Source organism: Chionomys nivalis, chromosome 6, assembly GCF_950005125.1.
Source record: "Chionomys nivalis chromosome 6, mChiNiv1.1, whole genome shotgun sequence".
NCBI classification, from domain to species: domain Eukaryota; kingdom Metazoa; phylum Chordata; class Mammalia; order Rodentia; family Cricetidae; genus Chionomys; species Chionomys nivalis.
The window spans coordinates 26,199,346-26,222,739 of NC_080091.1; the positions used below are offsets into that span (position 1 = coordinate 26,199,346).

At 43.6% G+C, this 23,394-nt stretch overlaps 1 protein-coding gene across 2 annotated transcripts in view; it reads right to left on the bottom strand.

Annotated features, from left to right (window-relative positions):
• Window positions 1-280: 280 nt before the first annotated feature.
• Egfr (epidermal growth factor receptor) overlaps window positions 281-23,394 on the bottom strand; it is a 185,652-nt gene continuing 162,538 nt past the window's right edge. The window contains exons 21-28 of one of the 2 annotated variants that reach the window (XM_057771137.1): window positions 16,054-16,209; window positions 15,095-15,170; window positions 13,622-13,768; window positions 9,369-9,466; window positions 8,433-8,600; window positions 8,026-8,073; window positions 7,080-7,182; window positions 281-6,593 (exon numbers count right to left, since the gene is read on the bottom strand). In XM_057771137.1, the coding sequence (XP_057627120.1) occupies window positions 6,232-6,593; window positions 7,080-7,182; window positions 8,026-8,073; window positions 8,433-8,600; window positions 9,369-9,466; window positions 13,622-13,768; window positions 15,095-15,170; window positions 16,054-16,209 (1,158 nt within the window). In that variant the 3' untranslated portion in view covers window positions 281-6,231. Of the gene's footprint in view, window positions 6,594-7,079; window positions 7,186-8,025; window positions 8,074-8,432; window positions 8,601-9,368; window positions 9,467-13,621; window positions 13,769-15,094; window positions 15,171-16,053; window positions 16,210-23,394 lie in introns of both variants that reach the window. The other variant, XM_057771136.1, reaches the window with a different exon arrangement.

Sequence of the window (23,394 nt, forward strand, 5' to 3'; positions counted from 1 at the left end):
TGTCTACCTGTCTATCAAGAATATGAAAGCCTGGAATGTATCACATCGTATCCGAAGAGCACAAGCAGAACCTGGGAAACAGAGCGCAGTCTCTGAAGTGACTGGGAGGTTTTTTCCTACAGTTATTTGGCTATTACAGTAATGATGGGTATAATGGCGAGGGTGTAGGTGGGAGGACAGGAGGAATATGGGTGTTTCCTTTCTTTTTTATGTAGCTATGATTCTAAATCTTCTCTGAAAATAAAGTTTATTAATTTTTTTAAAAAAAGTTTTCAGGCGGGGCAGGGAATACAGCTTATTGGGCCACACGGCACCGCAACATCAGCAAGTCAAATTAAAACCAATCTGAAAACAAGGAAAAAAATTCAAGAAAGAATGTCTATAGTCAGATATGAAAAATAGCAGAAACCAACACAGCAGTGTTAAGAAAGAATGCAAAATAATTAAGTTCTTAGGAGGAGCAAACAATGAAGAACATAGACCTAAATCTTTAATACTTAATGTACAATCAACATGTTCTATCAACAGTATGTAAAAGAGATCCGGCTTTTCATTTGTACAGTTATTGCATTCATCATCGTGAAAACGTTACAAAGTTAAAATGTGCCATAGAAAAAGCTATAAAGCAATTGCTTGAATGAAACCGACATGAAATTACTGCTGTCTGGTGTTAACTGATCATGTCATCACGTCTAGGAGCAGCCATTATATCCTGGGATGGCTTATTTCTATGCCGTTGTGTTACATAGCAACCAGACTTTGTGCTCAAGTCAGGAGAGTCAGGAACTGAATTTTCAAAGTAAAATATGCATCTAAGACATACAAACTTAAATTCTTATATTTTTCTGCTGTTGTTGGGGGTAATGACTCCTAGCAATTTCTCTGGTAATTCAGGCAAGACAGGCTTAGACCTCAGAGGATTATTGTGTATATGTACATGGCAGAATAGCCTGGATTAGCTGCTTCAGTGTGTGTGTGTGTGTGTGTGTGTGTGTGTGTGTCTTAATGTAAAATTCCTGTTCTTAGAGCTTTATTCCTATAAAAGTCACCTAAGTATTTGGTAATTATCTTCAAGTTTGCCCTTTGTAGTCAAATCAGTAGGTCAAGATTTTCCTTTTGGAAAATGGAGATTGGTGTGTTGCATCAGGTTAGCGGGTGTCTGACAATGGTGGATACATACACAGCATAACACCTTTTCTTCACGACCATCCATTCTTAATAGAGTATGCTTAGGCAACACAAAAATGGTGGTGGGGGTGTCTGTGTTATAATTCCTTTGCCTCTTGCTCATTGGATAGATAGTTTACCCTCTAACGCCTAGACAGCAGCCTCAGTTCCGGACATGACACCGTAACACTGAGATACTGATGAGCAGACGTAGGCTTCTCTGGGTTTGGGCATCATTTGTATCCGCACAGATATCTGTGAGTTCAGGGCTCATCCCTAAGCTTGTGATGTTTAACCTCGTCTGTACATTAGAAGGGACATAGGACTTTCTAAAATAGTAAAAATTCTCAGATTTTACCCTATAGAGATTCATATTTGATTATTCTTGGGTATGACTAGGTTTCAACAGTTTTAAAACCCTCTTTTGAGTGACCATGTTTGCACTTGATAGACTTCAGGAATACACTGAGTAACCCAAACAGCATAAATATTATGGCTTTCCAGACACTTCTAGTATAGAGTAATAAGCGAATGACATTTGTAAATGTAAAAACAAAATAATTGGAGTTAATGTCATATTAGCATACACAAACCAACGAAGTGTTATGTTATCGAATCTCTTACACTAACAAGGTCATATTGGCAGATGACCTGAGAATGCTACGCATTGAAATTCTTCTAGTAGTGGTGAGCTGGCAGTAATTCTTATGTTAACCCAGAATCCTCAGCTCCTGCTCAGTCCAGCAGTAAGCTTGTGTCCATCCTTTTTTCCTGTAAGGATTCTGCAATGACCCTCCTCTCCTTCACTGTGGCAAGGACCTACCTAGCTTATCTCAACCCTGAGGTTGCACACTCGCCTAAGAGAAAAGAGACTTCTCCCCCATCACCTCTGTGGAACCATTTTTAAGCAAAGATTTTAATTTCAAAGTTTGATTCTATTGCAGTTTTTCTAAAGCATGCAGTTTTTTTAGTTAAAAAATGAATTCCCTAAAAAAATATATTTTACAAAGTTCAGTGCTACATAAAGAGGACAATACACTGCAAAAAAGTTACAAAAATACACCTGCATTTACAAATTCTATCTAAATTTGGCTCTGAGAATACAAAGATGTTTGTCTCTGGAACCGCATGTGTGGCAGGGAAAGAGGGGAGGGGTTAAGGTTTTACAGCCCCCAAGCCAGGAAATGTAAACAGGTCATTATGTGATTATACAAGTACATCCTTATCAAAAGAAAGGAGAGATTAAGCAAAATTTAAACATCTGCTCTTAAGTGGGACCAGCTCATTCAATGTGGAAGGTGGGAAGGAGGTCGGTGTTTAGGACTTGTTTCTTAGGTAACACAAAATGTCCCAGGACTTTAGCAAGATGTCCCAGAACTTTAGCAAGGCTCAGATTTAGATATTTGCCCCTTTCAAGATTAAGATTATGTTGAAAAAATAAAAAATAAAAATAAAAACTGTAGGGGGCTGGATTTTGGAAAGACCACACTTGTGGCTAAGTCACAGGCATTGTGGTGACTGCAAATTTGCTTTCCATGTGTCAGGGAGTCTCTCCCCCACCCAGGCCCTGTTATTCCATTCTGACTTTGGGCAGGGTGGGGACGGTGGCTGGCCTGTAGAAACGATGAAGATGGTACAGATGCAGACTTTGTCCTAGGCTGTCCATTAGAATCAAAGCTGGGGATGCATCTCGCCAATTCTGACTGGATTAAACTGTAGGGTCTGGGGAAATCTTCCTAAGCTCTTTGGGGAAGTCTCATTGGCAGTGAGGGTGGGAACAGGTACATGACTGTCCCTACTTTGTCTTATACAATTGTAATCAGAGGACCAAAATGAGTGGCTGTAGATGGGGCCACCATTAGTGAGTGATGAGGGTCCCTTTCTCAAGTTTTTTTTTTCTCCAGGAGTGGCTCCTGAAACTTTGGTATTTGTTGGGATATCCTGGTGGTACTCTGAAAACTCCATGGTCAGAAGGAGAATTAGGCTGACACTCTACAAGCTGGAAATGTCTCATGGTAGCCCAGCCCAAGACCCAGTCTTTTAGTGTTTATGAGTCCGAGACTCTTTTATGTCTATAGTTTGGGGATGGGTTGGGAGTCTAAAGAACAGCACAAAGAATGTTCAACAAATGTCTAAACAGCTAGAATGAGATTTGGTGCCTCTCCCGGGTCTTCCATCTATGAAGTTCACGGTAGAAGGACTCCCAGAAAATTTAGGATTTAAGAGATTATCTTTTCTTATCATGAGGGTAAAAAGTAACTCTCATAGGGTATAACAATAGGGGCTCCTTGTAGGTCATATGTATAACGTTTGTGCTCATTGTAAGTGTTAGGTCCCTATATTTATTTTCCCAAGAACTTCCCAAGAGCCAGGGTGGGATCATGGCAGAGGAAAAGTTAATCTAAGTTTGGCCTGATAGACAATTAGTAGAAGGGAGGTCCTGGGAGGCACACTCTAGTTATTTAATGGAAGAGTGAAGCTGGGTCAGGGCTGCCAGGGATGGAAGGAATGATAGTCCCAGCATGGCACCTCCCCTCTCTGTACTTTATTTTACACCAGTGGCTGCTAAGGTTCCTTTAAAGCAGCGATTCTCATCCTTCCTGATGCCGCAACCCTTTCATACAGTTCCTCATGTTGTGGTGCCCCCCCACCATCAAATTTTTTTCACTGCTAATTTATAACTGATTTTGCTACTGTTATGAATCATAATGTAAAGATCTCTTTTCTGATGGTCTTAGGCAACGCCTGTGAAAGGGTCATTTGACCCCCAAAGGGGTCGTGACCCACAGGTTGAGTACCACTGCTTTAAAGGGTCAGCAAGGCAACTCTCCCAGCCCCATCTGTACCTCCCTACACAGATACAGTGAGGATACGTTGGCAAACATAATCTTAACCCTGGCAACAGCTAAAGTTTATGCAGAATATTTAAATAAGAAGAAAAAGCCGGCTTGAATAGTTTTTGCTACTTTATTTTGTTATAAGAAAACTGTTTCAAAGTACAAAAATACTAAGATTTCATTGCTACAATTTGACTGGCTTTCTCCTGTTTTCCCTCACCAATCGCCTGCCCCTGACAAGTGACAGGGTCATTTTGAATTTCAATTTTGAACAAACACCTGGCTAAATGTTTCCTCTGCCTTCCTGGTGGATCAACGATCGACGTGGCATATCCCGGCATGGAATGGCATGGAATGTCCATCTCTGGAAATGCTGCTTAGTGTTCTAACTACTTATTTTCATGAGTGACAGCCTGACATTGCCAGGAGTGGACAATAGTTAGGAAACTCAGGATGCTGCAAGCCTCATTCTCAGGCTTGAGGGAGCAGCACGATGATTGGCTTGGCCTTGGACCTGACTTACTAGTAAAGTTTTCCCGTCGTTGCTCTCTTGGCTGAAATTCTCTAAGGAAACATACTTTTCATTTTGCTAGTGTTTAAGACTTTTTTTTTTTTTTATCTCAGAAGATAATGGTAATATTATCTCCTCTGTGAACTTTCTAGATCTCCCCACACAGAATGCACCATCTCTGCTCTGTACTCTTGGTGCCTGGTTCAGACAACTTATCTGTCATTCATTATTTTGCTTTAGGATTAGTGTTTATAAGGCCATTTCTACCCACCCCTTGATAAATGGGAAGGGATGGATACCAAGAGCATTAAAGTAGTGCTTACCAAAGACAGATATTAACTAACTGGGCTGCAAGGAAGACCAAATTAAGAACCAACATTGAGACCAAATTAAGAACCAACATTGAGACCTCGAGGAGCTGGATGTACCAATGACAGTGGGGTTACTTTGAGATGGATTTCTTCCCAGAAGCATCCATGGAAGCACTGTTGTCGCTTGCAAACTCCTATTGTAAGTTTGCCACTTGAGTTCCACTCGGTTCTTAACATTCTTTCTTTCGGAACCTGCATTCGGAGCTTACCTTGGGTTGCCGCTTACTATGGAGTGGCTTAGATAATTTCTCTCAAAGGGGAAGAAAACTTTGGTGACAATTTGCCACTTACACATCTCCAGTAAACACTTATAAAAATACAAAAAGGATTCTTCTTGTGTGGTTTATACTGATTTTGGAGTGCAGAGGGGTGAAGGCAAAAGGGATTTGAAGAGCTCTGTCATTTCTGTAGTCTCACGAAACATGCTTCAACAGACCTGATGCCGAGACTAAACTCTTGGGTTATATTCCTCTATGAATTGTTGTGAATTAAAGGCCTTTGGTTAGAGCACAAATGTGGAATCATGGTTGTTTTGATAATACTGTTTTTTTTTTGTTGACTTTACGAAATGAAGACGGGAATGCCTATCACAGCTCAAAACAGTGAAACGGAAAACACAAGGAAGTCAAGGAGGCCTGATCGCCAGAAACCACCGGTAAGCCAGCGGTGTAAGTACCGGGGACAGATTCATACAAAAGCAAGTCTGAGGGGAAATTCTACCCCTTCCTCCTCCTTCTCCCAGCCCCAGGAAGTAACAAAGTGGCTTATCCTATTGTACCTGCCATAGTTTAAGGTTGTACAAGTGTGGCCTGCTCAGGGCACGCAGGCCTTCTTGTTATGTAGTTGTCTTGCCATAGAAATGTCTCGAAGCAGAGCTTGTGGAATCAACTGGTCACAGTTGGCACCGGGCAACTCTGTGTAATACATACCGCAAGTAAGCGCCTTCCTTCTTGGAAGAGCCCATGAATCAAATCAATAAAGAAAATAAGAATCCAAAGGTCCCCGTGCAGCAAATCTCCATATGTGTGTTTTCTTCCCCGTGCACCTCACCATGAGGTAAACTTCCGTCCCAATGGACTACATTCATGGTGGATGCCTTTTTGTAGAATCTTCACAGTTTGAAGGATTAAAAAAGAAACGTACCTTCAACTTCCCAAAGCACGTCAGGGGAGGGGCCCATTGCTGGGCTCAAAGACAGAGCCCATCAAAGTTACTGTTGCAAAGTAGTCCGAGGGTCTGACATTTGGCACAACATGGGCATGGCTGTTTGGAGGTGCTGCCTTGGCTTGGTCCTGGGGTAATGATAAGTCTGGAGATTTTATAGCTGGTGTGACACCCCTCCATCTCAGGCTCCAATAAAGTCAGTGCTTGTTGGTGCTACACGTAGATATTCGGCATTTTCAGCCGTGGGGCCCTTATAGATGCCGTTTGGCCTGGCTTCCTGGGGAAAGAAGTCCTGCTGGTAATCAGGGTTGTCCAGGCTCATTTGATGGCTGCCTTTGGGAACCCAGAGGGCAGGGCTGTCAAATCCACCGCTGACACAGGTAGGCTGGACAGTGTTGAGATACTCAGGGTTGCCCACGGCGTTGCTATGGGGATTTTGATAATGCAGGTCCCTGCCAGCAGCTGGATGCAAGGGCTGATTGTGATAGACAGGGTTCTGTACAGAGCCTGCTGGCCTTTTGGGGACAGACTGGTTTATATATTCTGAAATGGAAAAGAAAGCACATATGAATTAGCAAAGCTTTGTCCAAAGACTCCCAGAATTTCATGGCCCCGAAATTTTGGTGGATTATGCAAACATCTTCAGCGAGACATGTGACGTCAGAGGGCAAGGAAGTTCCGGAAATCCTATAGTGATTCCCAAAGAAACTGTGAGATTTTCTGTTCTTCTCAAAGCAGCAGGCCTATGTGGTTTTTGTCAATTTAAAGGAAGATGTGTAGGGTGTGTGTGAGTGTGTGTGTGAGTGTGTGTGTGTGTGAGTGAGTGTGTGTGTGTGTGAGTGAAAAACTGAGCTGTAACTTGTGTTGGACACAGTTCCCACAGTACGCTTAGTTCCCTCTCTTTCTTCTCACTCCCTCTGACACGTCGGCACGTTTGCCAGTCTCCCTCTCTGGATGACTTGGAAAGAAGCTCTCGGAAATGAGAGTAGACACCCCGGCCAATGACCGCTTCCTGAGTAAGCTACTCACCCGGCGCAGGGAGGAACGTGTCGTCTAGGCTGTCCTCCATTAAGGCACCAGTGGGGTCGGAGCTGTACCGCTGTAAGAAGCTGTCTTCCTTGAGACGACAGCTCTGCTGGGAAGAGAATTCGGCAAGGTTACTCCAGGGAGGATTAATTACTCAGACCTCGTTATAGATTAACTTCGCCTGCGGTCTTGTTAAAATCCACGTCCAAGTGGCTGGCACGTGCTTGTGATTTCAGAGCTCTGCAGGCTTAGCTGTGAGGATTGTGAGTTCAAGGCCAGCTGGGCTATGTAGTCAGCCTGTCACAGACACGGACAGAGTAGACTCGCTGGAGTCTGAGTCTGGGAGAGCAGATTTCTGAAAGGCTCCGAAGGGACACCTGGTCTGGTGGGCTAGAGACAGACCATGTTAGTACATCTAACAGAATGTCCTGAAGGGATGGTGGCACCTTGGCATCTGTGTTCCATAATAAGGCAGTCCCAGCCCGCATGTGGCCCCTGAATGCCTGGAATGTGCGCTGAGCTGACTTTTATGTTTTATTTCGCGTTATTTAAAATGGAATTAGTGGTGTGGTAGCTCTCAGACAGCACAGCGCAGGCACAGGCCGAAGCACTGCACTTCCTTGTGTTCAGGGTGACCTGGGGGGGCTCGTGCCCACACTGGTGACACCCCCGCAGATCCTGCTCGTGGGTCTGCTGGAGGCCTGAATATCTTCACTTCTAATGGCTACCAGGTGAGGCTGATGCTGGCTGCCTATGAATCACACCTCCCGTGGTCGTGTGATACGTCATCACTAATTCCTGGCCTTAGGGTCCCAGTCAAAGAAGCTATTATGTGGAAAACGCAGGAAGGAAGATCCGTACAATGTGGGCAGAGATGGGCACGTTCCCTGAGTAATAGGGCTTGAAAACCAGCTTATTTGATTCTGGTTTATATCATGTTCATACATACCCCATTTCTATTAATGCAAGCCACAGTGGAATTGTTGCTGGTTGCACTCTGGAAAAAAAAATAAAGCAATGTTGCTCATGGTACAATGGTCCATTCTCACCCATTTCCCGCAGATGCAGGAGGTAGGTCTCACAGAGTAGGAATATTTCAAGGTGTTTACTGCTTTGGATGAAAGCAAATGTATTTTGGAGAAGAGAATTTTTGTCTTGAATGACAGCTTTAGAAAAACAAGGCAATAAAATGACGAAATAAACTATTGGTTATGATGCTAGCTTCCATTTGTTAAAATTTACTTCTTTTTCTCCAAATATAATCTAGAAAATGGAAACCAAATCAATTTAAATCAGGAGAGAGAGCGAGAGAGAGAGAGAGAGAGAGAGAGAGAGAGAGAGAGCAAGTGAGCATACCAGAGAACTCAAGAGGGGAGTCCGAGATGTGGATGGGCTGTTGAAGAAGCCTTGCTGTGGAATGAGGTACTCATCGGCATCAACCACATCTTCCATGTCCTCTTCATCCATCAGGGCTCGGTAAAAGTTGGAGTCTGTTGGGCTTGGCAAATGCATCCTTTCATCCCCCTGGTGCAGAGATTTTGAGACCATTAGAAGGGGCAATGAGAGTTGCTTTTCTGTTCTCTGGCTGCAGGAGTAAGGGTCTTTATCAACAGGTACCTGCAAGTTTGTTAGTTTTGTTATCGGACAAACGCTGCGGTTCTCAGATCCACACACAGCTCTTTCCATATTAAAGTGTGGATATTTTGCAATGTAATAAACCCATAAATCTCCTGATTCTGACAGCCTTCACATGAGCAACCGCTTAAGAGAAAGGAGAAAAAGAAGCACTGGGAACAGTTTACTGTCCCCTACACAATGTTATGCAATGTGCTTTGCATATATTATTTTCCTGAAACTTAAAATCCACATAGTCAAGTGACCTTGGTTTTGTTATTTCAGAATTAGATAAGGAAATGGAATGATTGGTTGTACACGTGGCACAAGGATGCATACAGAGTCAGGGATGGAAGCCATGACAGTGAAGCTTTGCTTCTCTGTTTAGCAATGTCAGGGCCCTAATAAGCCAAAATATAAGGTGACTGACATGTGACTCAGAAGAACAGGTTGGGTCCAGGTAGGACTGCTCAAATGGCAAGGCTACTTGGAGTTGGGTGGGACCCACCACTGGTCCCAATGTAGTTCAGAATCACTGGGTTGTAACTGGAGCAGCTCCAACACACAAATGGATTTATTAACAGGAAAGTGTCCCCCAGGTTGTGCTGAACCACCACAGTGGTATCAGGAGCTATTGGAGGAATTTTGGAAATGGAAGTGCAAACTGTGACCTGGTACCTGGATAACAAGGTAGCGCTGGGGGTCTCGGGCCATTTTGGAGAATTCAAGAATCAACTCTCGGAACTTTGGGCGGCTATCGGCATCTATCATCCAGCCTGAAGGAAATGAAGGAAAGCAGAGCGATTAGCACCCTGGAAGGAATTAAAGAGAGCACTGCTTGAAGCACTTACCCTGTGATCTTCCTAGGCAAATGGATGGTAAAGACATAATCTTTGGGGCCGACTTTTCAACTTCAGCACAGAGCTGACATTGGTCGGTCCTCAAAGTCCATGAGAAGTTGTTGTTGTCACCACAGGATAGAACCCAGGGACGTATGCGTTCATCCTCAGCCCTATACACTATTTTTAAATCATAGTAACAATGACATACTCTAACGTTTCTATATTTCTTCTCCCTAGACAGCATTCTTGCTTATAATCTTCAGTGACTACAGACTATTGTCGCTGGCAATCACGACTAAATTACGCTGACTTTGGCATTTCGTGATTTCATTGTCCCTACTCCATAGCCTTCCAGACTGGAAACCAGATTAAATATCAAGGCCTTCTACAACCAGTTTCCGTTCACACAAATGACAAGGCTGCCTTCATGTCCTGTTATTTATTTATCTTGCAGTGCTGGGGACCGAACCTAGGGCCGCATAAAGCAAGTGCCTAGTGTGTAGGGACATAGCCCCACCCATTGGGGGCGTGTTCGCCTCGGGCTAATGTTTACGGATAAATCTGCCGGGCGTGAGCCCAGCAGCCCTTTTTCTTTTGCTCCGCTTTTCCGGTACACCGCGGGAACCTGTGGTCCTGTAAGTTTATTTCCTTATTAAAGCTGTATATATCTATATAATCTGTCTACATTCATTTGCGCCGCCACATTTGGCGCCCAACGTCATAGTATCAGAGGTAGAAATGTACAATGTAATATGGTAGATGTATCAATACAATATGGACAAAGTTATAAGCATACTCATACAAAAATAGAGGTAGGAACACTCATATTCAATATTCAACATATCAATATACAAGAAACAGTACCAGTACAATTTTCTATAGACAGTAATTCACAAATACCAATCATCCCAAAAAACCAGTTACCCCCTTCTTCTTCTTCTTCTTCTTCTTCTTCTTCTTCTTCTTCTTCTTCTTCTTCTTCTTCTTCTTCTTCTTCTTCTTCTTCTTCTTCTTCTTTTTTTTTTAAAGCGCTAATATTAGACCTGTTTTTTGGTACCAACTACAAGAGACAATTTTGAATGGTGCACATTTTTGACAACACTCTGGTCGGACCTTCTCAAAACGCTCTGAGACTAGTTATAATTTTCTTAGGTCAAAGGTTAATTTGGGAATTTTACCATTATTTGCTTTCACAGGACCCCCTAAGAAGAACGTCGCCCCCATGTCAGCTAGAAGCAATCTTAGAGGACGACATCCCCTCTCCCAACAGAGTTTGCCGTCAGGGTTGGGGACATCTTTTAATGGTTGGTTTAGGGTTGAGGGGATGGGGTGATATTTTTTTTGGGAAAAAAAAAAGAAGAAGAAGAAGAAGAAGAAGAAGAAGAAGAAGAAGAAGAAGAAGAAGAAGAAGAAGAAGAAGAAGAAGAAGAAGAAGAAGGGGGTAACTGGTTTTTTGGGATGATTGGTATTTGTGAATTACTGTCTATAGAAAATTGTACTGGTACTGTTTCTTGTATATTGATATGTTGAATATTGAATATGAGTGTTCCTACCTCTATTTTTGTATGAGTATGCTTATAACTTTGTCCATATTGTATTGATACATCTACCATATTACATTGTACATTTCTACCTCTGATACTATGACATTGTTTACAGTTGAAGATCATTGTCTTCATATATTGCACAGTTGTTTATTCTTTTAGTCTTCAAAGTTAGATAGGTATTGAGAATTATATGTTTGTCATATTTATTTTTAAGTTTATCAGGTCTTTTAGTTACATAGAGATTATATTTAGTATAGATAGTATGATCTTCAGCCTCTTCGAAGAGCTGTAGAAAATGGCCTTTAATCTAACCTAAAATTTCTATGCCAAAGAGACACAATTACTCCTGGCAACACCACTCTACTCCCGAGAGAACGTTGAGCACCAAAGACACTCCACTGGGAGCTTGTCTTCTTGGCAGAACTGGCCTTTGGGTTAAGAAAAGCCCATACCTCAACTTCTGACAAAGATACAGAATATCCCTAAGTGGATGAAACAGGATTGTCTTATCTTGCCAAGACAGGGTAGGATAGTCCTAAGAAAGTTCCTTGCCTTTAATAATGGTATGCCAGTTATGTTAGGCCTTAGCCAAAGTTGGTTGACTCAACATTGCAAACGAGACTTTGGGTGATTGCCCAGGTAGTCAGTTGTCTCTGTCAATTGTTGCACATTTTGGATATCTCTCGATTGTTAAGTAATCTTTATTCCCTTCTCAGATCTTTGACGGAGTTGAAGATTATATAATTGTAGTTACTCTCTATGTTATTTAGACTCCTTGAGATAGAATGTTTAGCAAAAGTTTTGTTCTCAATATTGTTTGTTATATTTATTATTTGTTATTATTGTATATAGTTGTATTTGGTTTGGTTTTATCTTATTTAGACAAAAGGGGGAGATGTAGGGACATAGCCCCACCCATTGGGGGCGTGTTCGCCTCGGGCTAATGTTTACGGATAAATCTGCCGGGCGTGAGCCCAGCAGCCCTTTTTCTTTTGCTCCGCTTTTCCGGTACACCGCGGGAACCTGTGGTCCTGTAAGTTTATTTCCTTATTAAAGCTGTATATATCTATATAATCTGTCTACATTCATTTGCGCCGCCACACTAGTGCCTTCTTCTATTTTTTTTTTTTTTTGGTTTTTTGAGACAGGGTTTCTCTGTAGCTTTGGTGCCCGTCCTGGAAGTAGCTCTTGTAGACCAGGCTGGCCTCGAACTCCCAGAGATCCGCCTGCCTCTGCCTCCCGAGTGCTGGGATTAAAGGCGTGCGCCACCACCACCCGGCTGCAAGTGCCTTCTGTGTGAAGCTATATCTAATAGCCATGTGGGTGCATTGGCTTACACAATGATCTAAATATAGATTCAGCGATGAGGAGGATAAACTGTGGGCTAGAAATCTCTGTGCCTCTTGGGGATTCACATTTTTTTCAACTGGATGTCAAAGTATTTTAGGTCAATTGCAATGTGACCTTAGACAAATCATGTAACCTTTCTGGGCCTCAGCTTCCTCAGTCCAAACCAAAGCAGTGAAAACAGATCGGCTCTCAGGTCTAAAGTTCAGGGATACATTGTTACTTATATAAGCACAGCTGTGCTGGTTGGTTTCTGTCACTATGAGAAAAACTAGTCATCTGGGAAGAGAAAACTTTAACGGAGGAAATGCCTCACTTGGATTGGCCTGTCAGCAAGGCTGTGGGACATTTTCTTGATTAATGAGTAGTGTGAGAAGGGTCCCTCCCACTGTGGGTGGTGCTACCCCTAGGCAGGTGGTTTTCAGCTGTGTAAGAATGCAGGCTGAGTGAACCAGGGAGAGCAAGCCAGTACCTACCTCCAGGTTCTGATTTTGAGTTCTTGCCCTTGTTTTCCATGACAATGGACAGTGGGCTGCAGGCCAAATAAACATGTTCCTCTGCAAGTTGCTTTTGGTCCATGTTTTATTACAGCAAGCTGCAACAATGACTGTCACATTCCTGTGCTATGTTTTTATGCCAGTGCTATCCCGTGGGTAAGGTTATTTTCTGAGCTGAGCACACTTGTGATTTGTGTGGAATAGTAGCACTGATCCAAAGGCACGCTCCTATTGAGATTAAAATGATGAACTGCTCTGCCACGGAGATCTCACGTAAATCCACTGTTTGAAAGGTTTAAGCCAGAGCAGAAATGTTGATTCTCTCAAAGTCCCCTGGTTACTCATTGTTAGGCATTTAAAAACATTAAGTCTCTCTGGCAACAGGTCTCAGAATGTAAGGCAACTTTGCAAGGTCATTGAGCAACTCAGAGAATAGAATATTTTGGAATAATGGCTTATGAAAGACTTTGGTTTATTTGGTTGCAAAGATGGGAAAATATGAGGTCAGGATGAGTCAAGCAAGTGATTCCTAAAAAATGTATGCAGGAGGTGTTTATGATGTTTCTGGAATTGTGTGCCTGCCTTAAAGAGTGATGTTCTTTCTTCAGGGAAATGACAGCCTTGGTTATTTGGCTAAGAGTAGTTATGCCCTTTCAGGCCGCCCTACAAGAGTGTGGATGGTCACCCCAGGCACTCACACTTGACCATGATCATGTAGACATCAATGGTGCAGATAGGTGGCTGTGGAAGGCGTTCTCCTTTCTCCAGGATGGATGAGATCTCACTTGCAGGGATTGCATCATAAGGCTTGGACCCGAAGGTCATCAGTTCCCACACGGTGACTCCTGAGCAGACAAAGCAGGCAAAGAAAGTTATTGTTTCGTGAGTTCATGATCAGCATATCATCTAATCTTTAGTCATTAATATGGCTAAGTATTTTAAAATGTATGTTTCTATAGCTTTGGAGCCTTTGGTTTGACTACCGATGCCTTTGGTTTGCCTTTCAAGTAGGATGGTAGCATCTGTTTCATAGCCTGGCTTCAAGTACCTAGCAAGGTCTTCTACACCAAATGTTTAGTTTAATGTGAGACATATAGTTGTTGACTGATAAGTAGAAGAGTTCAATAATAACCCTAAAGATAAGGACAACTGTGGAATATGAGTTTGCCACAGAACAAGGTCCATCCACTTACCCTGCTGCCCGGAGCACCTTATGCTCACAGTAGTGGAAAAAAGGGACCGTATGAATATGGCTGTAAATGGCAAAGCATTATACATAATGTTCTTTGTCCTGTAGTTAATACATTCTGCTAGATCTACTTCCCAGGGAGATGCTCAGGGTAACCCGAATTTGTGTTCTTTGGTGACGACCTCCCATGGCTGGTTCAGAATAAATCATCCTTCATTCCCTTTGAGGTGAGAGTCGTGTTTCATAACGACAGTGTTTTCCAACTTTTCTATGAATTGCTGGTGGGGAATTCAAGGACCAAGTGCCTGACACAGCAACCAAGGATATTACCAGTGAAGACATAATAGACCCAACACAAGGGAAGAACATGTGAAGTGGCTTGGCATGAGTGGTCACCCCGCGCAGATGAAGCCTCCTGGGCATGGCTATGCTGTATTTAGAAGAATTGGGCCCGGATGAGGTGGGTCTTTTTTGAGTAACACACGGTAACTGTTTTCCTGTTCTTATTTACTTCCTACATATCCTCATGGTTCACCCTTGTCAAGCTACTCTCTTTGGCACAGAGATATTAAATCAAATATGACATGAACCAACAGTCTTGGGCGTTTCATGAGAAAACATTTATCTATTAGAGATGCTTCATTTGCTGTTTTCCTTTCATTCCTTTCAAGTTCAAAGCAAGAGCTTATATCTGTTTGACTTCTGCAGGCAGAGGCTTAATCTACATTCTGGTCCTTTTCCCCTTATGATCTTTACTGCAGCATGAGTTCCTGGTTGTCTCTAGCGATACTTGGTGTGGCAGCTAAGCTTCATTTCCTTTGTCAGATTCTCTTAGTACGGTAGATAGACAGCAGCTCCACTATTAATGCCCACTGTCTTGAAAGGTAACACTTGCATGTCAGGGCATATAATGTCAATTAGCAAGTAATAGGAACCAGCTTAGCCTTAGTACAAATTCATTAGCGTCAGAGGTTTGACTCACCATAGCTCCAGACATCACTTTGGTGTGTATAAATTCGATGTAAAATTGATTCCAAGGCCATCCACTTGATCGGCACCTTGGGACAAAGTGAGAAAAAGCAGCAAGAAGACTATCAGCTTACAGTTGAAAAAAACTGTAGTCCTTCTAGGTGTAATGACAAATGACTAATGAGGAAAGTCAGGTGACCTCCCTACCAGGCTTAGGGTCTCTGCTCCCTCTCAGCAGGGATTTTTAAAAATACACCAGAGAACAGGTGGGTCCCAGAACCACGTCATGAAAGCTGTGACTGAGAGCATTTTGAGCAACAGCCTATTTTGATGAACTAAGGCCGTGGTATTTCCCTGCAGCCCTCGATCCCAGACTTTGGGTATGCTTCCAATAACCGAGTTCACGGGGTTGACAGTGCTATTTAGAGCCGTGCCGTCAGGGCTGTAGCTAGGGAGCGCTGGGGGTCATCTGGAGAGTCTGGCAGGCCTGTGCACCCCTCACGGCTGTGATGAGGCCTTGAAGGGACTGAAAACATTAGAGAGGGAAGATAGCCCTCTCACTGCCATTCTCCAGCATGAGTCAACAGACTTACCGGAACTCCCAGAACAACGCAGCTTATTGAACATGAGTCTCAAGAGAGGTTACTACTAAATTAGCGGTGATATTTCCCAACTGGTTTTCTGAAGGGTGTTTTCCTCCTGGAGGAGGGAGTAGAACTCAACAGTTGTTATTACGTCACCGTCACCTGGAGATAGGGGCTTGCTCTCTTTGGCCTCTGGGGAGGGTTACACTCTTCACTGCCTCTCTCACCAAACTCCACTCACAAAGTAGACTAGACCCGAGGTCATGGTGGCAACTCCTATGACCTCACTCGGAGTGGTTGGCAAAGGCGGCCCACAGCTGACAGGGAGGGGGGTGGGTCTGGGTTGTCAGGGAAATTCTTTCTTGATATGCTACTCCTAGGTCCTTACTTTGCCTCCTTCAGCATGGTATTCTTTCTCGTCAGCACCGAGCAGTTTGGCCAGCCCAAAATCTGTGATCTTGACATGCTGCGGGGTCTTCACCAGGACATTCCTGGCTGCCAAGTCACGGTGGACCAAGCGCCGATCTTCCAGATAGTTCATGCCCTGAAAGACAGAGAGCCTCACAGTGAGGTAGTGAACCATCCAGTGGAGCCTCAGGGTCCCGGGAAGGTGGTGCTCATGCACCTGGACTGAAGGTGAAGTCCGTAAGAATCCCTGGGCTGCTCCACACCAGGGAAGAAGCTGTTAGCCCCATACTTTGCAACTTGCAGTTGGTAAACATTGGTAATCATCTTGAATGAATGACAAGTGAATGGAGATATAACCACATGTAATCAGGAATTTTTCTCCAACCAGATACTCAGGTTACACATAGAAAAGGCCAGTGGTTGAGTAAGGCTCAGCTGTTGGCTGCAGACCTGAGGTTGCTGCTTCCATTACAGCTTGCTGTGAGGCCTCAGGCCTCAGCTCTTTCCTATTTTAAGGGGGCTAACACAAACTCACTAGGCTAGGGCAGAGCAGGATTCCTTGGTGGATTTCAGGCACACCTTTGTCATTTTCCTTAGGCTGTCTTCTGTGAATCACTGCCAACAAAGAAGTCTTTCCAGTGGAGTTTTTTTTTTTTTTTTTTTTTTTTTTTTTTTTGTAAAAGGACTTGGGCATTGAATATGATTTACAAGACACCATCTTTTACCACCTCCTTGGCTGCTGTGGAGGTGGTAAATTGAGCAATTCTGCTGCAATTGGAATCATCGATATAATAGCAATAAAGAAATAATGCTTGAGACGTAGCTAGCACACCGATGCACAGTGAATTCCCAGAAGCACACCCTGTGAACCGCTGTCTTTGCTCAAACCTTCTGGGGTCCCTGTCACAGGCAGTTTTCCTCCCTGCTGGCCAGCGGTCATCACTTTTGGCCTCTGCTCCTTCTCTGGTGTGGGATCAATTGAGCTGGGCTCCCCTGGAGTTTACATTGCTGGGGTCTGCTGACACAGGGCCAGACTCATCAGGAGGGACGGGTGCAAAGGAGTCAAGTGTGCTGGGGTCTTAAGTGTTTTGTTCCACACTCTTTCCTCTATTTGTAAATACATCTGTGTGCTCGGGCCGGGAGGCTGGGCCCCATCCCCCACTTCCCTTTAAGCCTGATACTGTATGAACTCTCCTATACACAGCTGACCTAGAGCAGGACTTGCGGAGGACACCATGAAAATGAGTGAGGCTTTAACCAACTCTTCTTGTCAAAGTGTTTTCGTGATGGTGGAAGCACCTCCACTTTAGTGCGTTGTCAGAGTGTACCTATAGACAGGGGTCATCCTGCAAACTTCCGGGCAAACTGTTTGATTGTTTTTGCACAGATTCTCACATAAAAAAATTACTGTTGGCTTGGTCTTTCAGAATGAATAATGTTCATTTTGAGGGCAGAACCAGCCATCTCGAGAAAGTAGCTTTCCAGGAGGATGTTATCAAAAACTCAACGTTTGAAACCTTTGTAGTCTTTCTTCCCTTGGAAAATACAATAACTGTCCAGGTCTCTTGTGAACAAGAACTATCCCCCACTCTATCATATTATTTAAAAAGTGCCTACAGATTTTAGATGCTGTTCCGTGTATGTTTTTCCTTTTGAAGGTTTGCAGGTACAAAGAAATAAAAATGAAGAGTACTCGTGTCTACTCAAGAGGAAACTGTCTGAGTCTTTTCTGGACTAGCACTTCCTAAGTTAGGAATTGCTGAGGGATGTGGGGGCGAATGGACAGGAAGGAACAGCAGCCAGAGAAACATGCCCAATCACACGACTTATTTTCTCTTGTCCTTTCACTTGTTTGATTGCAATTCAGAGCCTGCCTCCTTCGTGGCTCCAGCCATCTCTCTGATTTATGGAACTGTAACTGTTCTGGTCTGTGGCATTATTGTGTCTTGTAAGAGTAAGGCGTCTACATAGGAAATATGATGACCTTTTCCCCACTAGAAAAGGCAGTGATAACACGTGGCCCTCCGCCTGCATAGAACGTCCTCACTGGTTCTCTCCCCACCTCTCTCTCAATTTCCCCTCTGACTTCCCGGTCCCGTTTCGATTCTCGCCTCTCCTCCATCCCTACCTCTCTCACCCTTGCTGTCTTCTAAGCTTATCCACCATGTCATCCATTCTTCACATTGGGATCTACTGTGGGGACACAGCACAGGATTAAAGCGACGAGTCACATTCCAGTCTCTGTGCAGGGGACCAGTCACCTTCTCTCTTCCTCTTCTGCTGTCTAAACTCCACACCACTACCTGTATTGACTTTTATTTCGCTGCTTTAAATGTTTAACGGAGACCCAGGCATGGTGGGGCATACCTGTAATCGGTACTTCACAGGTAGTGCCAAGGGGATCAAGGGGTCAAGGATACCCTTGAATCAAGGTCAGTCTGGGCTCTAGGAGACTCTGTCTGAAACAACACTAAAATGCTCCACACGGATTTGGTTCACATTTTGAGCGCTTATTTAAAGAATAAATAATTTAATGAATGATAGCAGCTATGTCCAAGTCCTGAGGGTGCACTGGCTGCCACCATAGTGAGCCAGCCTTTCTGTGTGGGTACCCGCAGGGCCGGCCGCTTGTTAGAGACTGCCATCATGTTGCTCCTCAGATACAAGTTCACAGTCTCCACATACCATGGGAATTGGTCCTAATTTCCCCTGCTGTGGCCCGTGATTGCCTGGCTGGGCCAAAGCTGCTTGTGTTATCAAAATCAAAACAACAAAAATCTAGTACTTGGTGGTGTGTCAAGGACTTCCTGTCATTGTGTGAGTCTGATAAACCCAGGGAGTCCCACTGGCTCATGACACCCACAGGCTCAAGGCTTTAAAGGAACATTATGGCTTCACTGTAAACACAGATTTCCTCAGAAGAGTCTTGGAAAGCCAGAGGAGAGTGCCCACATGCTCTGAGGTCCACAGCTCAGCAAGGGTCTTAAGTCAGATAAACTGGAGGCTGCGAGATTCGATCCACTGGAACTTAGACAGAAGTCCATCCACTTCACTCTGCCCTATGCTTTCAAGGCAGTTGGAGAGACCATCTCCGAACCAAAACCAACAGGGTTATATTTTAACAGGTCACTAAAGATAAGCGCTGTAATATAGCTTATGAACTCTCAGAATCTAAATAGTAATATCAGCATTGGCTCCCGGGGAGGAAGGGCTCCTGGGAGGACCATTTCCTGATTCTTTTTACTTTAATTGAGTTTAGCAAATTTATTTTTGTTTAATTGCTACAGGACAGCGAGAATGGTTTTCTGAAAAGCTGAAAAGTCAAGAAGCGAACTTGAAGAGTTCCATGCTGGAACTTCAGCTTAAAAGGGCTGGTCTAGTTGTGTGCCTCACAGGGATACCAAAGGTCTTTCTGGCACATTACCCTGCAGGACAAGAAAGGGCTGATAGCGGAGAGTGATATTTAAAGACCAATTTCCCAAGGGTTGTACATCCCACATGTCTTGGGCAAAGTTCAGAGAGGCTGGAGCAGGATCCACTTCTGTTCTGCCCTAGAAACCACGATAAGGATAATCCCAGACTTTCCTGTGGCCCCCATACTTTCCTGTGCAAGGAAGGAGGGGAGCTGGGAGATGGCGGGAAGTGCTTCTGTGCTTTAGCATCAAGCACAGGAAAAGAATGTAGGCTTGTGACCAGGTGTGCATGCTGTTAAATGCTCATTCTGAGACTTGCTGGAGTTTAATGAGCATGCTTTTGATGCTTATACTGTAAAGGGCTCCGTTTATGTTGATGACTTACATTCAATTATAATTTTTAAGTTGAAGGCTAAAAGGAAAAAAATTAACACAATTGAAATAAAACAAATATCTGGTCCTTTTAGCATGGATACTATTGTATCGTGCAGTCATTTATGAGGTGTGTGTGTGTTTTGAAGGCAAATGGATCTTTTAAGCTGTTCTTTCTGTGGACAGGAGCAGTGGGTGCATTGAATCCCTCTCCGCTTTGTGTTCTCAGTCGCTGAGATTGGAGGTCCACCCAAACGCTAACACACAGCCCTGCTCTGTAGTCTGCGGAAGCCATGGTTGAGGGAACAGATCTGAGGGGTCCAGAGTCCAACTGGCACCGGAGTAGGAAGCATCATATTTGATGGTATTCGGAGCAGGCCAGGGCCTTGCATCATCTACACAGATATCAGCTACACATCTGCATGCATCTACACAGATACCAGCTCCTGTTTTAGTTCTTATCCATTCTCATCTTTTCCTGTCCCTACTCCTCTACTATGATGGAGCTCCATGGCTGCAGCTTTCCTTACAGGAGTTTTGGTTTCCTAGGCTTCCACTCATTACCCATGATAAGCTACATTCCAAAAATATTAATTCACAACTCTAGGAATAAATGATACTTAATTTTTATTGTGGAAACCTAAAACTAAGACTGACTTAAACATACTTTGGTGCTCATGGAGTTGTGGTCTCCCATAAACCAGTCTTCCTGAGAATCCCTGCCTCAAAGAGTGGTCTTGAATATTCCACAAAACCCTGGTCCTAGGATCATGTACAGGCATCATCATCAGACAAATGTTTGCCCGAAAGCTCAATTCTGTGAGATGTCAATCCCAGTGACAAGAAAATCTCTGCTGTCCAGAGTCTGGGAAAATGACTAGCTCGTGCAACTTTGCTTATTGCAGGGCTCTACAATAATGTAGGCTTGAAGGGTGCAGACAGTAGTGGTGTTTGCCAAGGTGAATTTGTATTTCGCGACCTTGGTTTTGAAGCGATATAGTTTTGGGTTTACCAGTTGTCTTATTCCAATAGGAATGTCCACACTTAAGCAACTCATCCCACTAAGTGGAAGCTTGCGGTAAAACACTGGAGCGAGGAGCTTGGGAGACTCCATAACCCTTCCTGACTTAGTCTTCTGAGGTTCAACAGGTTATATGTAGAGAAGAAAATCCATTTTTTTTTTGCCATAAATGGTAAGAAGAATTCACTTACAGTCTTTCAGTCCTATACTGGTTTCTTCCCTAACTGCCTCCCCTCTCTCTCCATCTTTCTATTCCTTCTTCCCAGCCTTCATTTTTGAGCATCTTGGTAGGTTAGCTAGACAATGAACTTGTATCTAGAAAACTTTAGAAGCTGGTCAAAGCTTTTGTAGGTCAGCGAAAGCGTTTGTGAGTCAATACATCCTACTTTGTAATGCTAGGACTTTAGTTTGTGCTCAGCCACTAAATGCCTCTGGGAAGGTTTCCTTTGCTCCTGTGAAGGAAAACTGTTTAGTACTGAGATAGGGTGCCACAAAGAGACCGTAATCTATTATGATCCCGTTATCCAAATGGTAAATCAAGAATCACAGTCTGTGCTCCACAAAGTCTTAAACAATTTTCATATATAATTCCACTATGAAATTACTTTCCTATAAATGGTGACTCCACACAAAACTTTACTTTAAAAGTGTATAGGACATAATTCTTACTTCAGTATAAGGTGGTCTTCACTGTGTATTTTCTTTTTATGGCAAAGGAGGCTGTGAAGGTCAAAGGGAACCATTGCAGCTGTGGCTACCTATATAAGAGCAGCCAAAGACCAGGCAACAAGATGAGCCACCATCCCAGCAGACAACACTGCATGGGCTTAGAGTTCCAAATATAAAAACGACAGCATAAAAGTGTGGCAGGGAGGTGTGGGGGCAGTGCGAGGGAGAGCTGTTTAGTGTCAGGTAAGGTTTTCTGCTCCTCTCCTTTAGGGGTGTACTCTCCACCACTTGGCTAGTTCAGTGTGGCACAGTAAAGTCTCCTTGTGAATTCCCAAGTAGGCATACCACAGGCAAAGAATGAACTGACCCAAACATGGAAAGACTTCCAGTCAAAACAATATAAGCAAAGTACAACATTATAACAGTGGATTTCAATGACATGAGGATATTATGATTAGTATTATGTAGACAACTATCTTAAGAGACAGTGGGAACATTGGCAACTCAAGCTTAAATGGTAACCACCCTATGCAGAATTGCTGTCTGTGGTGGACACTATCATGCTTTCAGAGGGTGGCTTAGAAGTCATCCAAACTGCCAGTGTGAAAGTGAAGATACAGAGGAATGGGAGAAAAGTCTCAAAATCAGAAACAGAAAAATGTGGGCTACTTTCAAATAAAGTAAAATCGATCGACATCTGGATCCAAACACTTCAAGTTAGACCTACCCTGATTTTAGCCACTGCTGACCTTGTTTAGCCAGAGAGAAAAGAGAAGAAAGAAGGGAGCATTCAGTAAGCAACAGATGAATAATGGAACCCAAAGCAGGTGGCAGACTGGCTGTTCTCTGTCCTACCATGCACAAAGACAGATGGCAGAACACACCAGCAGTCAGCAGCTGAAGAAGACTGATCAGCTTGCCCAGCTTACCCAACTCATGAAAGTCAGAATAAAGATTTGAATTTATAGTCCATTGAAATGGTAAGCCTAGTGGGCAATACTCACAGAGATTCTCTGTCTGTCCAAGTAAATGGATGACATTATCCTTGCAGTCTGATTGGTCCATCTGCCAGCCTGGAGGGTGTGTGTGTGTGTGTGTGTGTGTGTGAGTATTTGGCAGGGAAGGAATCCAGGGCCTTACACATGGTAGGCAGGCATTCTACTCTCAGTTGTGCCCCATCTTTAAGAAGATTCACTCTTGTGGAACCTGAGATGCTAAGTCTCCAGGAACCTCTGCTGAACTGGGCATCAGTCAAGCAGGATAAGCTGGCTCTAGAGAACGTAGAATTATGGTAGCCCTGCCCCATTCTGGGGATGCAGTTGGGGAAAGAGGTCACAGACTCAAGAATAAACCACATCTTCCCAGTGATTGGAATGTGGAAATGAAGCAGAGTAAACTAGGAGGTCAATTGAGAAAGGAGAGTACCATATCCCCAAGAGCATCAAGATCCTTTTAGGGAAAACAATGACTTCTTGAATTTTGCATACAAATGGACTGAAATAGGAAACACTATCCTGAGTGAGTTAAGCCAGACTCAAAAAGAGGAACGTGGGATGTACTCACTCATATTTGGTTTCTAGCCATAAATAAAGGACATTGAGCCTATAATTCGTGATCCTAGAAAAGCTAAATAAGACGGTGAACCCAAAGAAAAACATATAGTCATCCTCCTGGATATTAACCTTCATCAGGCGATGAAAGGAGACAGAGACAGAGACCCACATTGGAGCACCAGACTGAAATCTCAAGGTCCAAATCAGGATCAGAAGGAGAGAGAGCACGAGCAAGGAACTCAGGACCGCGAGGGGTGAACCCACACACTGAGACAGTGGGGATGTTCTATTGT